Source organism: Rhinoraja longicauda, chromosome 31 (genome assembly GCF_053455715.1).
Source record: "Rhinoraja longicauda isolate Sanriku21f chromosome 31, sRhiLon1.1, whole genome shotgun sequence".
NCBI classification, from domain to species: domain Eukaryota; kingdom Metazoa; phylum Chordata; class Chondrichthyes; order Rajiformes; family Arhynchobatidae; genus Rhinoraja; species Rhinoraja longicauda.
This window is the reverse complement of record NC_135983.1, coordinates 8,658,652-8,675,498: the sequence shown is the minus strand read 5'-3', so window position 1 is coordinate 8,675,498 and position 16,847 is coordinate 8,658,652. Positions and strand designations below refer to the sequence as shown.

Below are 16,847 nucleotides of genomic sequence, written 5' to 3'. Positions count from 1 at the left end.
CCTTCCAATCCATATTCCCATCCAAATTTATTTTGAAAGATTTAATTGTATCTGTTTCTATAGCTTTCTCTGATATCTCACTCCAGACAGAGACCACCCGCCGGGTAAAAAGGTTGCCCCTGAGGTTTCCCTCAAATATCTTCCCTCTCACCTTAAGCCTATGCCCTCCAGATTTAGAATCCTCTACTTTGGAAAAAAGACTGTGAGCGTTCACACTATCCATCCCACCTCATGATTTTGTACACTTTTGTACAAGGTCACCCCTCAGCCTCTTAGGCTCCAAAGAAAAAAGTCTATCCAACCTCTCCCTGTAACTCAAGCCCACAAGTCCTAGTAACATCCTGGTGAATCACTTCTGCATCCTTTCCAGTTTCTCCATTGTGTGTGTGGCCAGATATCCGGCCCTGGGTGGATGTGCAGCCGTTATTATCAGGGCAAGCAGGAGGAGGGAGAAAGGCTGAATGGCCACGTACCGCCTGATGCAAGAACAATAGTGTAGAAGGAGCAAGCTCAGATTCTACCAAAGCACGTTGTAAAACTGAATTCAATAAACCTCGCAACTTCTTGGAGCCACCGGAGGAAATAAAAAGACCCTGAAAACCGTCAGATTATTTCTAATGACTGAAATGATTTGGCAATTCCCTACAATGCCGTGGCATTGAGTAAGATGGTGTTTTTTACCGCCTTCAGCTCAGCACACCAACACCTGCAGGCAGGACAGGCTTGGCAGCCTGGGAACTCAGATCTCAGATACATCCTCGGTGTTTTTACGGTGGGGCGGCATGGTGGCGCAGCGCTAGTGCTGCTGCCTCACAGCGCCAGTGACCCGGGTTCCATCCTGACCTCGGGTGCTTGTCCGGACGAGGTTTGTACGTTCTCCCCGTGACCGTGTGGGTTTACTCTGGGTGCTCTGGTTTCCTCCCACAATCCAAAAACACACAGATTTGTGGGTTAATTGGCTTCGGTAAAAATAATTAATTTCCCCTGGTGTGTAGGATAGTGCCAGCGTACGGGGTGATTGCTGGTCGGTATGGTCCCCGTGGGATGAAGGGCCTGTTTCCACGCTGTATCTCTACACTAAACCTGCGGTGACCTTGTTGAAGTGTACAAAATCATGAGGGGGGTGGATAAAGTGAACGCTGACAGTCTTTTTGCCAAGGTAGAGGATGCTAAAACCAGAGGGCATAGGCTTAATCACAAAATGCTGGAGTAACTCAACAGGTCAGGCAGCATCTCGGGAGGTGAGAGGGAAGAGATCTGCGAGAAACCTCAGGGGCAACTGTGCTTGGAGACCTGGAAGAACGCTCGTACCTTTTTTTAATGACAGCTACGATTAAAAAAATCGAGTCCACAAATTCATATTATTAATACACTGGAATGTAAAATTAAATAGTAAATTGAAATGCATCACTTAAAAAAATGTAATCACTAACTGTGTTAACCTCTACCGCATCTTGTCTCAAAGGAACCAGGCTGGTCTTCAGGACTCATATATATTCCAAGTGGTGAATTGTTTGCAAAATATTAATGATGTTCATATAGTTTTATATACAAGTAATACAAAAATTGGTTAATAAAAGATGTAAATTTTCTAAAGGAATTCAATTATAAATTACCTGACCTGTGCAGCAGAGGTCAATGCTCAGTCCTAATTAAAAATACTACAAAACCTCAGAGAAGAACAGCTACATGAAATAAATTATTAGTAGGTTGCCATCAATTTATAACCCAGTACTCACCGATTCCTTATGCATAATCAGCATGTGTGCTCGGACTGTAGATGCAGGAATGGGGAAAGGGAGCCTTGACATGTCACGTGTCATATGATATTCCTTAGAATAAATAACGTGGAGTAGCAGTGCTGCGTTACGAACTGCAAATTACCTGAAACAATCGCAGCCACTGCGGGAGCATTGACTGCAGATCCTGCGACTTACATTCTGGATTGAAATAAAGTCCTAGAGTCTTACAGTGTTGAAACAGGCCCTTCGTCCGAACTCGCCCACACGGGCCAACATGTCCCATCTACACTAGTCCCACCTGCCTGCGTTTAACCCATATCGCTCTCGATCCATGCACCTGTCTAAATGTTGCTTAAATGTTGCAAAAGTACCTGCCTCCACTACCTCTCAGTTAATGTGTAGGAAGGAACTGTAGATGGCGGTTTATACCGTCGATAGACACAAAATGCTGGAGTAACTCAGCGGGACAGGCAGCATCTCTGGAGAGAAGGAATGGGTGCGTTTCGGGTCGAGACCCTTCTTCAGACTGGAGTCTGAATTAGGGGTCTCGACCCCTAACGTCACCCATTCCTTCCCTCCAGAGATGCTGCCTGTCCCGCTGAGTTACTCCAGCATTTTGTGCCTACCTGTTAGTTAACTTTATTTTTAAAAAATATACATCATCTCTTTTCCCCTACTGTCTTATTCCGATTCGATAAAGGCCTTGAAATATAACAAAACTACCTTACACACAGGAGGTTATCAAAACATTTTCCTTGTCACCAGTCTGTACTGCTTATTCCACAAGGAGGCAGTAGAGTTCCACAGCAGGCACAAACCGCTCTCTGGGCACGAACATTAAATGGCCAATCTCCGAATCAATGCCAATTTACAAATTCTTGAAGGTTAAAAACGTGCAAACATTTTGCATTTGGTGACAGTATCACAGCAACATTTACTGCTGTTCATCTTTATGCTGGACTGGATTGCCAATTGACAACAGACAGTTTTTCAGATTTTACAAGCGAAGGCGTATTCTGACTGAAAATGTGCAAGTATTTAATGAATACTTTGGATTTCAGAATGGAAGATCTACATTTAGACAATGCAAAATCCAGTGAAGATTTATTTTAGCTGGGATTAAAATTTATGATGGGAAGTGTCCAAAATGCAAGTGTAAGTACAAACGTGATAATCCAATAAACCTCCATCAGATTGATCAGGCTTAACTGAACACTAGAAACAAGGAACTGCAGATGCTGGTTTACAAAAAAGGACACAAAATGCTGGAGTAACTCCGCAGGTTAGGCAGTATCTCTGGAGAACGTGGATAGGTGACGTTTCAGGTCAGGACCCTTCGAGGTCACGAGTATGGTCATTCTATCCCACGTAAACTGGTATGAGTGTTGGTATTGGTTTATTATTATCATGTGTACCAAGATACAGTGGAAAGCTTTTATGACCCTTTTTATGAAACGTCCTGACCCAAAACATCACCTGTCCATGTTCTGCAGACCCACTGAGTTACTCCAGCACTTTTTGTCCATTATTTCACCTGAATACTATCCTTGTTACAACATGATTACAACGTTTAACAACAAAGCTTAAAGTTGGGCAATTGGGAAATGACTCTTCAGATTTTAATGTAAGAAAATAACTGCAGATGCTGGTACAAATCAAAGGTATTTATTTCACAAAATGCTGGAGTAACTCAGACTGGGTCTGAAGAAGGGTCTCGACCCGAAACGTCACCCATTCCTTCTCTCCTGAGATGCAGCCTGACCTGCTGAGTTACTCCAGCATTTTGTGAAATAAATACCTTCAGATTTTAATAAAACGAGCCCTTTATCTATTGGCTTTGTTGACACTTCAGGCCACATCTCATTGCACAGTGCAGGGAACATCTCTGGGTTTGACCCTGGGACTGCAGAGATGGTTGCTGGATAGTGCGCTGGCTTGCCTAGATAGATGGGTCTTTTCTTCCCAGCAGATTCACCAACAGCCTGCCCAACATATGCACAAACTCGCACCTCTTAATACGAAAATAGTCTTCAGGCAATTTTACTTTGCCTGGCAGCTTGTTACTTGAAATTCATGACAACAATGAGTGATTTAATAAATATGCAAGCATCAGAGACAATAATGCCATGAACGTGATCACTTTAACCTGTTCCTGCATTGGTGCCCATTTCCTTGTGTTGGTTAAGGAGAGCTCGCAAAATGAAGGGTAACATTGAACAGCAGGGCACAAGTACAGGCCCTACAGCTAAAAATGCTTGTGTCAAAGTAAACTAATCTCCTCTGCCTGCATGTGATCCACATCCCTCCATTCCCTCCATATCCTTTTGCCCGTCTAAAAGCCTCTTAAACACCAAGCTGGCTGACTCTGCTGGTCTGCTCTCCATCATTAGCAGAATGAACACAGCTGATGACAACTGTGTGTCGTCAAGCTGCACTTCTTCACCGACATCCACTCATCGATGCCAACTTGTGTTTGCCAGGCCGATTTTGGGCAGCACAGTGGTGCAGCGGTACAGTTGCTGCCTTACAGTGCCAGAGACCCGGGTTCGATCCCGACTAGGGGTGCTACCTGTAGGGAGTTTGCACGTTCTCCCTGTGACTTTGTGGGTTTTCCCCGGGTGTTCCGGTTTCCTCCCACACTCCAAAGACGATCAGGTTTGCAGGTTAATTGACTTCGGTAAAATTGTAAATTGTGCCTCGTGTGTAGGATAGTGCTAGTGTACCACTCAGCTCTCTCATCTGAAGAGATTGCCATTGCCATGAACATCCTGGGGGCCATCGCTGACCAGAAACATAGTTGGATCAGTCACATAGTTACCCCAGCTCTGAGAGCAGGTCAGAGACTGGTAACCCGACTGGACATCACCTTCAGACACGTCAAGGCCTCTCTGCCACATTCACAGTACAGTTTGGGATTTGAATGGATTATTCTCCATGTGGCTGGACGAATCCAGGTCCAACAGCTCTCAAGATGCTCGCTCCTGTTGCTAACAAAATAGTCTGCTTGACAGTCCAGGAACCAAGCCAAACATGCCTTCATTTAGTTTTGTTCAGATATACAGCATGGAAACAGGCCCTCCTACCTACCAAGTCCATGCCGACCATCGATCGCCCATTCACCTGTATTCCATGTGGTCCCGCTTTCTCAAGCACTCTCTACACATCAGGGGCAATTCACAGAGGGCCAATTAACATACAAACCCGCACGTCTTTGGGATGTGGAAGGAAACTGGAGCAGCCCAGAGGAAACCCACGCGGTCACAGGGAGAATGTGCAAACTCTACACGCACAGCACCCAAGGTCAGGATCGAACCCAGGTCTCAGGCGCTGAGAGGCAGCAGCTCTACCAGCCACACCACTGTGCCGTGTTCCATCAGTAGCATCAGTGGCTGCAGTGTGTACCATTTGCAAAGTACCCTGCAGTCACTCACCCAGGCTGCTGTGACTACACCTCCCAAATTTATGACCGCTAATATCAAAAAGGACAGAAATGGCAGGTATGGGGCTACACCACCACCTTCCAAAGTCATGTACCATCCTGACTTGGAAACTTCGCACTGGTTCGTCACTGTGAATCCTGGAACTCCCTCCCAAACAGCATTGTGTCAGTACAGTACAGGCTGCACAGTGGCGCAGCGGTAGAGTTGCTGCCTTACAGCGCCAGAGACCCAGGTTCAATCCTGACTATGCGTGCTGTCTGTACAGAGTTTGCACATTCTCCCTGTGACCACGTGGGTTATTTCCGGGTGCTCCGGTTTCCTCCCGCATTCCAAAGACTTGCAGTTTTGTAGGTTAATTGGCTTCTGTAAAATTGTCCCTAGTGTGTAGGATAGAACTAGTGTAGAGGTGATTGTTGGTCAGCATAGACTTGGTGGGCTGAAGGGCCTGCTTCCACGCTGTATCTCTAAACCAAGTTCCTTCACCAGAAGGATTACCACAGTTCAAAAGGGTGACTTTCTACCATTTTCTCGAGGACATGTGCATGATCAGCCATGATGATCACGGTGAATGGCGGTGCTGGTTCGAAGGGCCGAACGGCCTCCTCCTGCACCTATTGTCTATTGACAGAATATACTAAGCTTACCAGTAATGTCCAGATTCCAAAGATGAATATAAAAAAGTGCATAAAAGGGTTAATAGTTATTAGTAACAGGTATGGCTTTGTCAGTCTTATCTAGACCTCTATCTACATTTATCAACCATCGACAGTGTATGTAGGATAAACGGCGATAGTGCAAATGCCTCCTGATAAAGCCACAAGGGTGGTCCCAGGAGGGAACGAGTAACAATTTGCTGCTGGATTGTGATCTAACCTGGTGGCTTATCCAGTTCAATCAGAGAAAACAATAAATCGGAGCGCTACCAACCAAAGAAAGAATGATCACAACACACAAACACAAGTTTACAAAAATAACTCCATTTTGCAAAGAAAAAATCCTCAGGCTGCCCCGAGTCTCTGTATACAATACAGCTTCGCACCCATTATACATGTCTAGCTCGGTTACACATTGCTTTTACAGTAATCATCAATTTACTCTTCCTGGTATACTCTCAGCCCTCGATTCACTGTACCCATTAACTGCACTGAAATTGGAACTGACCAGTTTTTTTTTTGCAACACCCTTCAATGTAGAGGATTCATTATATATTTTTTTTACAATCCTGTCAGTATATCATGAAATATTTCCAGTATTCGCAGTATTTTCTCCCTTGCATTTGTTTGGCCCAGTGTCAATTCAGGCATTAAATATTTAGAATTTTGTACGTGTTAATATTTAGAATCTAAAATGTACATGGGGCCATGCTGAAGTTGGGGTAAACAGTCCCTCTACCCTCGGGCAGGTTAAAGCCAGGAAGGGGGCAGCTGCCGTTCTACTTGAAGTCCTTATAAAGTCAATGGAGTCATTGTCAGACAGCACACAACGGACCTTGCTGACCTAGACCAAGGAGGCCAAGTCAATGGATATTTTTAAGACAGATAGATTCTTGATTAGTACGGGTATCAGGGATTATGGAGAAGGCAGGAGAATGGGGTTAAGAGGGATAGATCAGCCATGATTGAACGGTGTAGACTTGATGGGCCGAATGGCCTAATTCTGCTCCTATCACTGATGAAGATGCCTGGTCGAGAACAATCTGGGAATGGGCAGCACAGTGGCGTAGCTGGAAGGGTTCAGAGGTTTATGGGTCAAATGCAGGCAAAGGGGACTGGCCCAGCTTGCCAACTTGGTTGGCATGGACATGGCGGGCCGAGGAGTCCGTTTCCACGCTGTGTTGCTCCATCTCTCCATGAAAGGCAGCATCTCCATGTCTGGAGACTCTGGCCCATGGTCACCCAGAGGATGGGGAGGGTGGGACTGAGAATCTTCAGGCCGTAGGTCAGCAGGACACAGAAGCCCTGGGTAAGACAGAGTAGGGCCTCACCACCCCCACAATCCTGCTCCCCTGTCCAGGCATCTACTGCCCTAACTGGGGGACATTCTGTGGATCATGGTTTGGGGTCAGAACCCACAGAAATAGGCAGGGAACAAATCATCCTTGATTCTGAAGGACTGCCTCAGTAGATGCAGTGCTCTAACTGAGGTCGAGCCAATCTTGTATGCAGCTCGTCTCTGGTCTTACACTGTATACCTCAACTAATAAAGCATAGGATATTCTTGCTATTGAGGGCGTGCAGCATAGGTTTACTAGGTTAATTCCCGGAATGGCGGGACTGTCATATGTTGAAAGACTGGAGCGACTAGGCTTGTATACACTGGAATTTAGAAAGATGAGAGGAGATCTTATCGAAACGTATAAGATTATTAAGGGGTTGGACACGTTAGGAGGCAGGAAACATGTTCCCAATGTTGGGGGAGTCCAGAACAAGGAGCCACAGTTTAAGAATAAGGGGTAGGCCATTTAGAACAGAGATGAGGAAAAACTTTTTCAGTCAGAGAGTTGTGAATCTGTGGAATTCTCTGCCTCAGAAGGCAGTGGAGGCCAATTCTCTGAATGCATTCAAGAGAGAGCTAGATAGAGCTCTTAAGGATAGCGGAGTCAGGGGGTATGGGGAGAAGGCAGGAACGGGGTACTGATTGAGAATGATCAGCCATGATCACATTGAATGGCGGTGCTGGCTCGAAGGGCTGAATGGCCTCCTCCTGTACCTATTGTCTATTGAAATATTCCCCTCAGCCTTTCTAACCACTTTACTGACCTGCCCTGCTGCCCGTCTCCGTCCATCCCTCTCCTCCACAGCTGCAGAAACCCTCATCCACGCCTTCATCACCTCCCGTCTGGACTACTGCAACAGCCTCCTCTATGGCGCACCCTCAAAAATCATCAGTAAACTTCAATACATTCAAAACTCCGCTGCCCGTCTACTCACCCACACCTCGATCCGTGACCATATCACCCCCGTCCTTTACAAACTCCACTGGCTCCCCATCCCCCAGAGAATCCAGTACAAAATCCTCCTCATAACCTACAAAGCCCTCCATAACCTGGCCCCATCCTACCTGACCGACCTCCTCCACAGGCACACTCCCACCTGCACCCTCCGCTCTGCTGCTGCCAATCTCCTATCCCCCCACATCCGGACCAAACTCAGATCCTGGGGGGACAGGGCTTTCTCCATCGCTGCTCCCACCCTATGGAACTCACTACCCCAAACCGTTAGAGACTCCTCCACACTCACCACATTCAAAACATCGCTGAAGTCTCACCTGTTCAGTACTGCCTTCAACCACTGAAGGTCACCTCACCTTCTGTCTCCTTTCCCTGTTCGTTTACTTATTTACTTATTTATCTATTTATTCATTTCCCTATGTTCTCTAAATCTCTGTAAAGCGTCTTTGAGTATATGAAAAGCGCTATATAAATAAAATGCATTATTATTATTATTATTATAGTCTTTTTGCCACGATGTAAGAGTTTTAAACGAGAGTGCACAGGTTTAAGGTGAGAGGAAGGAAATTTAAAGGAGATCCGAGGGGGTAGGTTTTTCATGCAGAGGGTGGTGGTTTGGTGGAATGAGTTGCTAGAGGAGACAGATCCATTTCCAACGGCAAGATGGCATTTGGACGCGTGCTTGGATGGGAAAGGAGCAGAGCGAATCTATCAGGTCTAAGACTAAATGGCGGCACAGTGGTGGAGCTGCTGCTTCAGAGAACCAGAGATCCTGGTTCAATCCTGACCGTGGGTACTGTCTGTGTGGAGTTTGCATGTTCTCCCTGTGACAACATGGCTTCTCTCTGGATGCTCCGGCTTCCTCCCCCATCCCAAAGGTAAGCGGGTTTGTAGGTTAATCGGCCTTTGTAAATTGCCTCTGGAGCGTGGAGAGCAGATGCGAAATTGGGATAACATGGAACCAGTGGTGAATAGGTGATCGGTGGTAGCGTCGGCTCGGTGGGTCGAAGGACCTGGCTCCGTGTTATATCTCTAGAACAGGACTATAGGATTAGTGAAGATAGGCATCATGGACAGCATGGAAGAGTTTTGCCAATGGGCCTGTTGCAGTGCTGCATACGTCTATGACTGTGCCTGTGAATCTAAAGCATTATTATATTTTCTACAAAAGGCAAGATACTGTGCCCCGATCCCCGTAGACCCCTCGTTGGGAACAGGCTTTCACAAACATATCTGTCTATCACTACCCCTTGATTCCTGCCACTGAGCAGATTTGTCACCCTCCCTTGGAGCTTGTGATCAGCCTGGTACCAGATCAAATGTCTTACAAGTGGCCAATACTTTACAATTACAACTGAACCTCCTCCTCCTCCTCCTCCTCCTCCTCCTCCTCCTCCATAGCCTAATTAATTTCCTCAAAAGTTGTAAATAAATTCAATATACTTCTGCCCCAGGAAAGTGCTCCTTAATTATTCCGTGAAAACTTTGGTGATGCTGAGCATCTCGATAGAATCTTTCTTAGATCAGGTCTGCTCTTACTTTTTCCTGTGTCTCTACAAACTGAATTCTCACCCATGTTGCCATTTCAGTCAAACACCTCTGCACCCTTGTTTTGGAAGCACATTCATGTGAAAGCCTGTCTGCTGTTCAAGATGAATACTTGGGATGACTCAGCCTGTAAGAGGTGCTGTGGAAAACCCTTTTACTGAGGCCTGAACATCCTTTTTAAATATGGCGCCTACCTGAAGTTGTCCACAATAAATCAGCTGGGAAGGGAGGAGACAGGAGAGGGGAGGGGGCAGCATGAATAAATATCCCTGAACTCTGACATATAGAAATTAAGACAAAGCGAGAACTGGTCACAGAGACATAGAGAATGGAAATAGACCCTTTGGCCCACCGAGTCCGTGACAACCATCAACCACCCATTTACACCAATCTTGCACCATTTAATTTCATTCTCAGCACAGTGGCGCAGTGGTAGATTTGCAACCTTACAGCACCAGAGACATGGGTTCGATCCTGACTACGGGTGCTGTCGGTACGGAGTTTGTACGTTCTCCCCGTGACCGCGTGGGCTTTCTCCGGGTGCTCCAGTTTCCTCCCACATTCCAAAGACGTGCAGGTTTGTAGGTCAATTAACTTCTGTAAATTGTCCCTAACGTCTAGGGTAGAACTGGTGTACAGGTGATCGCTGGTCGCCACGGACTCAGTGAGTGGAAAGGCTTGTTTCCACGCTCCATTTCTATACAAAACTAAACATCGGTCCATTGTTTTCTGAAACCTGGATTGAATCCAAATTGGTTAGTTGGCTGGAAGGGTCAAGAACGATTTGCAACAAGGGTCATAAAAGCTAGTCACTGCATCTTGGTAAGTGACCATAATAGACCAATACCAATACTAATACCAATTTACATGGGTTAGAATGAGTAAACCCATGAGCTCTACCACCAAGGAGGACAAGGAACACCACCACCTGCAGGTTCCACCCCAAGTCCCAGACCATCCTGACTTGGGAAGATGCCGCTATTCTTTCATCATCATCGGGCCCAGATCTTAGAACCCCTGCCCCTCCCGTGCCTTAGTACACTCTCACTGATGGACTGCAATGGTTCAAGGTGATGTCGGTGCATCTGTGGAATTTTTTGCCACAGAAGGCCGTGGAGTCCAAGTCAGTGGATATCTTTAAGGCAGAGATAGATTCTTGATTAGTACAGGTGTCAGAGGTTATGGGGAGAAGGCAGGAGAATGGGGTTAGGAGGGAGAGATAGATCAGCCATGATTGAATGGCGGAGTAGACTTGATGGGCCGAATGGCCTAATTCTTACTCCTATTCCTTATGACCTCACTAACCACCTTCTCAAGGGGACATACGGATGGTCAATAAATGCTGGCGTTGCTGGCAGTGCCCGTACTCTGATAAATGAAATCAAAAAATGAAATCCCACTGGAAACAGCCCACAAAATCAATGGTAAGAATTTGGCAGAAAAAAATTACAACTAAACTGGCAACTTCATTTGTAAATATGAAATCAACAATATGGGCTATTTTTGCTTGGACTTGAAAGAGAACATCACTTTGTACATATTGCTTGCAATGGACAATCAACGCTAGGTATGGGCACCTGAGTTAAGATGTTAGACACAAAATGCTGGAGTAACTCAGCAGGTCAGGCAGCATCTTGGGGGAAAAGGAATAGGTGATGTTTTGGGTCGAGACCCTCCCTCAGACTGAGGGACTGAGGTCTGTCTGAGGAAAGGTCTCAACCCAAAACGTCACCCATTCCTCCTCTCCCGGGATGCCGCCTGACCCGCTGAGTTACTCCAGCATTTTGCGTCTACCTTCGATTTAAACCAGCATCTGCAGTTTTTTTCCTACACATGAGTTAAGATGTTGTTTAGCATTGATGTTGCCTCAAAAAAATAGATCAAGTGCCTTTTGTAAGATGGTGCTATAGGAAGAGTGGTGCAACTCAGAGAGAACTGAAACTTTTCATTCCTTATTCAAGTTACTTATTCAGGAAGATCATCCCAAAATAAACTGGAGACAATTCAGTACATTTAACCCAAGCCTGCAATTCCATGTGCTGTTCAGTGCCACAGTGTGCACAGTCTGATGCACCTTGATCCATCTTTGCCTTCACACAGCAGTAACCTTTTTGTTATTTTAATTCATTATTCATGGCAGTAAGCAGAATAAAGTTGAGGGGGGGAAGAAAAAAAAATCTGTCAGCTTCCTCCGTGTCACCATTACTGCAAAGTGGAATGACTCAGACAACTATCCGCTGCTATTGTGCCAATTCTCCACTGATGTAATCCAGTGCCAACAGTTCACTGGAACCAACACAGGGCCAAAAATAGAGGCAAATATACGAGTGGCCTCTCAGGCTTAGGTTACTGAGTCAACCCTGTTAGCAGCAGTCACAAGGATAGGCAACTGGACATAGCAACACATGGACATGACCTGTTTCATCGAGGTTTCAAATATGTGATTGATTCTCAGAGCATTTTGGATTTTTTAATGTTTTGCTTAATTGATTATGGTGTCAGATGTATTAACATAGGACAGCGCACCAGAGAAACAGGCCACTGGTCCAAAATGACTGTGCTGAACATGATTCCAAGTTAAACTAATCTCCTCTGCCTACACGTGATCCATATCCCCCCACCCCTCCCCCACCTCTTACCCACATACCGTGTGCCTATCTGAAAGCCTCCTATTCTGAAATATCTTGCAAACCTTGCTGTGGGCTGTCACGATAAATATTAACTGAAGTTACACAGCAAAACAGTCCACAGATTTCCTACCTGACCCTGTCAAGGTAGTTTGCACAAGGATAAAAAATCTCCAGGACATAAAACCACTCTGTATGCTAAACGGAGGGCCAATATGCTAAGCTTGCAAACATAATTACCTGCAAATTGAGAATGTCAGGATTAAATGAGCTATTAAATGAAAAATTCCAAGTGCGAATTGTTAAAAACCCTTACATATATATATTCATTTCGGAGCATGAATGTGTAACTGCTAGAAGCCAACACTTACTGCTCTGGGCTTGAAACGGAGGATATTCGAGTCTCTGTCGGCAATACATTACTTCTTGGTTTCTTAACTGGTGGTCTTGGAGGTCGTGCCTGTACATACACATTTATATTAGAAAGAAACCTTTTTTAGTATTGCAAACCAGCAACAGAGATTATCGCAAACATTTAACGTTCGGAGCTCAGACATTAAAGAATCGTCGGTACAGACAAAATACTCCAAGTAAGAATGGAAAGAAATCTGTGCAGACTTAGGGCAGCTTACACAGCTACAAGGCAAAGCTAAATAGAGAGCTCATTAGTACCAGTTTTAGGCTGGCAACCTCCGAAGGATCAAACTTGCTCCTGAACTAAACTTCACATGAAACTCCAGCCTATGCAGTAGAGATGGTTCACAAAACAACCCTTGGCCTGTTGAAAGCCCGGCATATCTTGGGTGTATTGTAGTAAGAATGTTTTCTTACTTGATATTTTTCAATTTTTAATTTTGCTTCACGCTTTTCAAAAAATAAAATCAATGAAGCAGTAGCCTATTACTGACTAACCGATGCCATTAGATCACTACTCTTCGACTGATCGAAGCCAGTGTTTAATCAATTATCAGCCGCAGCATCAAGATACCATCCATACCTGAACTCACTTCAGATTATCTCATTAAATGTTAAAGCTCCATCCAAGCATAGTGAATCAACAGGTGCTGCTAACATGAAATGCATATTAAAAGGAATGCACACATCTTGAATTTGGCAGATGGTGAAATTAAGGCAGTCTTTAAACAAAAAACCAACAGACTGGACAAAAAGGGAGTCTTGTTTGGTTTATGATATCAAACCTGTGCTCTGACACCTTAGAGGGGAATCAGGGTTAGAGCAGTCACATTGTGTTGAGTAAGTTTAATAATGCAATGGTACGTTTAGTCGTGGAAGAGCAATGGGATTATGGATGCCAGAAGATGCTTTTCAAACTGAATGCAGGCAACTTGTTTCACCATTTCTATTAAACTCGGTGGCACAGCTGGTAGATCTGCCAGAGACCCAGATTCAATTTTGATTCCGGGTGCTGCCTGTGTGGAGTTCGCACATTCTCCATGACCATGTGGGTTTCCTCCGGGTGCTCTGGTTTCCTCCCACATATCAAAGATGTGCGGGTTTATAGGTTAATTGGCCTCTGTAACTTGTTCCTACTGTGCAGGGAGTGGGATAACGCAGAACGAGGGTGAGTGGGTGATCGATGGTCGATGTGGACTCGGTGGACTGGAGGAGCTGTTTTCATGCTGTATCTATCAATCTATTGAAACGCCCAAATGCAAATGGATAAGACAACAGAGTCAATGGTGGAGACTGTGACTTTGTGGCAGACTCTGTGCATGTGGGGTTGTGGCCGAGAGTGACACAGTCCGAGTGGCTGGATGCCAGTGATTCTGCTGGGATCCTGGGTCTGCTGGAGACCTGGTTCGTCTCAGTACAGTCCAGGGGCAGGCCCTTCATTCCACTTTCAAGTGACTCCAGCTGTTCAACTCTTTGTGCCTTCACATTTATGGATTCTCAGAAATAAGCAGAAGCATTCTACACTGTCACATTTGACCGATTAAATGTGAGATTAACATTGAAGTGCCACACAACTGCTGGAAAGGTTCCGCAAGTACTTTCCATCAAGGAGCATGATTGAACTACCAAAGCATTCAAAAATCACATTCCACACTCGTGCAGTAAAATTTGAGCTCTTATTCCATATTATCACTGGCAACAAAAATGAACAAGGCTTCGAAGCCAGCAGCTTGTCTGAATTGGTGGCAGAGGATTCACTGGGACTAAAGAAAAGTCTGTGCACAGGTGCACTTGCACTGCAACGCATGACAAGCTTTGCTGCTCATGCGATCATTAGTTTCCAACACTGAGTCAGTCCAAGCAAGGGGGTGGTGGTCTAACGGATATAGAATAGCAGACCTGAGTCATAGTTTAAATCCCACCAATGCACATTACCAAACTGAGGTCAGTGACTAAACTTGTGGGCTTGCACAGTGTAAGCTGAATGTCTTTACAAAGTCAGATGAGTGCTCAACCAGTCAAGCCTCAACTAATACACCTCAATCTGGACATAAACGTATGTGTGTGTGTGTGTGTGAGAGAGAGAGAGAGAGCGAAAGAGAAAGACAGAAAGAAAGGGAGGGAGGGGGAGGAGGGAGAGGGGGAGAGGGAGGGGGAGGGTGAGGGGAGAGGGAGAGGGAGAGGGAGAGAGGGAGAGAGGGAGAGAGGGAGAGAGGGAGAGAGGGAGAGAGGGAGAGAGGGAGAGAGGGAGAGAGGGAGAGAGGGAGAGAGGGAGAGAGGGAGAGAGAGAGCGCTGCAAACGCTGGAATATTGAGCAAAAAACACAAACACAAGGTGCTGGAGTAACTTGGTGGGTCAGGCAGCATCCCTGGAGAACATGGATAGGTGATGTTGTCATAAATGTTGTCAACTCACAGTCACCTACATTTGGAGAAAGCTAAATGGTCAGATGGCAGATGATATAAACATCAGGTTTTTTATTGTAATTATTAAACCCTACAGCCGACCAAAAGGATGTGTGGTTACGATCAGGCCTGCCACCCCAGCCCGTTAGTCCCCGGCTCTTTTGCTGACTGTCTGCCGTTTCCGACGCCCTGCTAGTCTCCTTGTTGTAGCTTCTTCCCACCGTTCATTCATGCTGCCCCGGCGTGCCGGAAACACAAGGAAGCTGCCACACAGGACACTGGAATGCAGTGGGAGACTTGCCTCTCACCACCTGAATGGACACACGTTGAAAGACTTCCAGTCTCAGAGCAGCAAGAGTCTATTTAAGCCGACTGTTGAAAATGGCCAATAGATCCTCGGGTCACGTGACAGGAAGAGGCATTTTGTTCGTAAACAATGCGTCAAAGTCACACAAAAGGAGTGGGAAACGTTTACTGAAAAGCCATTCTTGGGTTTATAGTCTTTTACCCTTTGCAATGGTGGGACGGTAAACTCGTAGGAAATCCAAAAAAGGAATGTTCAGGCAGAGTGGTTGAAACTGGTGATATCATGGCCTTAAGCTTTTGGATGCAATCAAAAATGCAGTTGCTATTTAACGGTAATTAAGAAACCTAATAAGTGGCATGTCGTGCTGTTGGGCTGAAATAGGTTCGGGACTGTGGCCTAAAGGTCTAATTATTGCCCAAGACATTTGAGCGTTATATATAAAATAGTAGTTGCCCTGCAAATAATATTGAAGGCTCTATAATTTAACCATGGTTTAAATTAGGATTTGTAAGAAAATTTAACGGTGAACAAATAGCTTGTCTATTTTATTCTCATTCTGTTTCCTCCCCCCCCCCCCCCCACTCTCTTCACGTGTTTTTCCATCTCTTCACAGAACACTTCACACATCCGAGATTCAATAGATTCAACCATCTGCTTCCTTCGCAATCTTCGATACCTGTGACACTCTCCGTCACCGAAGGGGTAGTCGTTGATGTTAGCTCCCCCCCACCCGCTCTGCTAACCCACCCACTCTCCTCCCCCACCTGTTCCCCACCCCCCCACCTGTTCCCCCCCCCCCAGCCCCCCCCAACCCAACCCATTCCGAGGAGACACGGGCCAGTGATGTTGGCCTTCCTTGGTGTGAAGCTGCTGGCTTCATCTGTGCCTTGTTTCATTCACTCACTGTTTTGTCTATCAGATGCCTTGGACCGATTTTTATTTATGAAAGCAGACTAGATAATGAAAGGGATTATCAATTACAGACTGAGTCACAACATGGAACCTAATGTTGTTCTTTAAATACATTTAGCAGTTTCAGTTTAGGAGTTTTTTTTTCCCCCAACTGAACCATTACAGCTGGTTTAAAATCATTAAAGAGCAATTTCTGATTAATGACCTTACACGAGCAAATGATAGCAGTAATTCCACAGATGTTACTTTGTGGAATTTGGCACGCGGGAAATCTGGGTAAACGTGACGGGGGCGTGAAAGTCAAATTGTTGAATTTACTGATGTGAGTGTTGGTTTTAGTGACCGATGACTCTCAGAGCAAGAAATCTAAAACCAAGGTGCGTGAGGTTGCAAAATTGAACCAGTTGTCACGTGAAGGGTGGGCACAGTGTTCACGTTAATCACTAAGATATGTCAGCAATAGGCCATGGTGGCGAGAGAGAGAGAGGGAGAGAGGGAGAGA

The 16,847-nt window shown here is 45.5% G+C and overlaps 1 protein-coding gene across 3 annotated transcripts in view; it reads right to left on the bottom strand.

Moving 5' to 3' along the window:
• Positions 1–16,847, bottom strand: part of dennd1a (DENN/MADD domain containing 1A) — a 514,736-nt gene that overhangs the window by 28,380 nt on the left and 469,509 nt on the right. For all 3 annotated transcript variants that reach the window (XM_078426383.1, XM_078426382.1, XM_078426384.1), the window contains one exon: positions 12,679–12,767. In XM_078426383.1, coding sequence (XP_078282509.1) covers positions 12,679–12,767 — 89 coding nt within the window. The remainder of the gene's footprint in view (positions 1–12,678; positions 12,768–16,847) is intronic.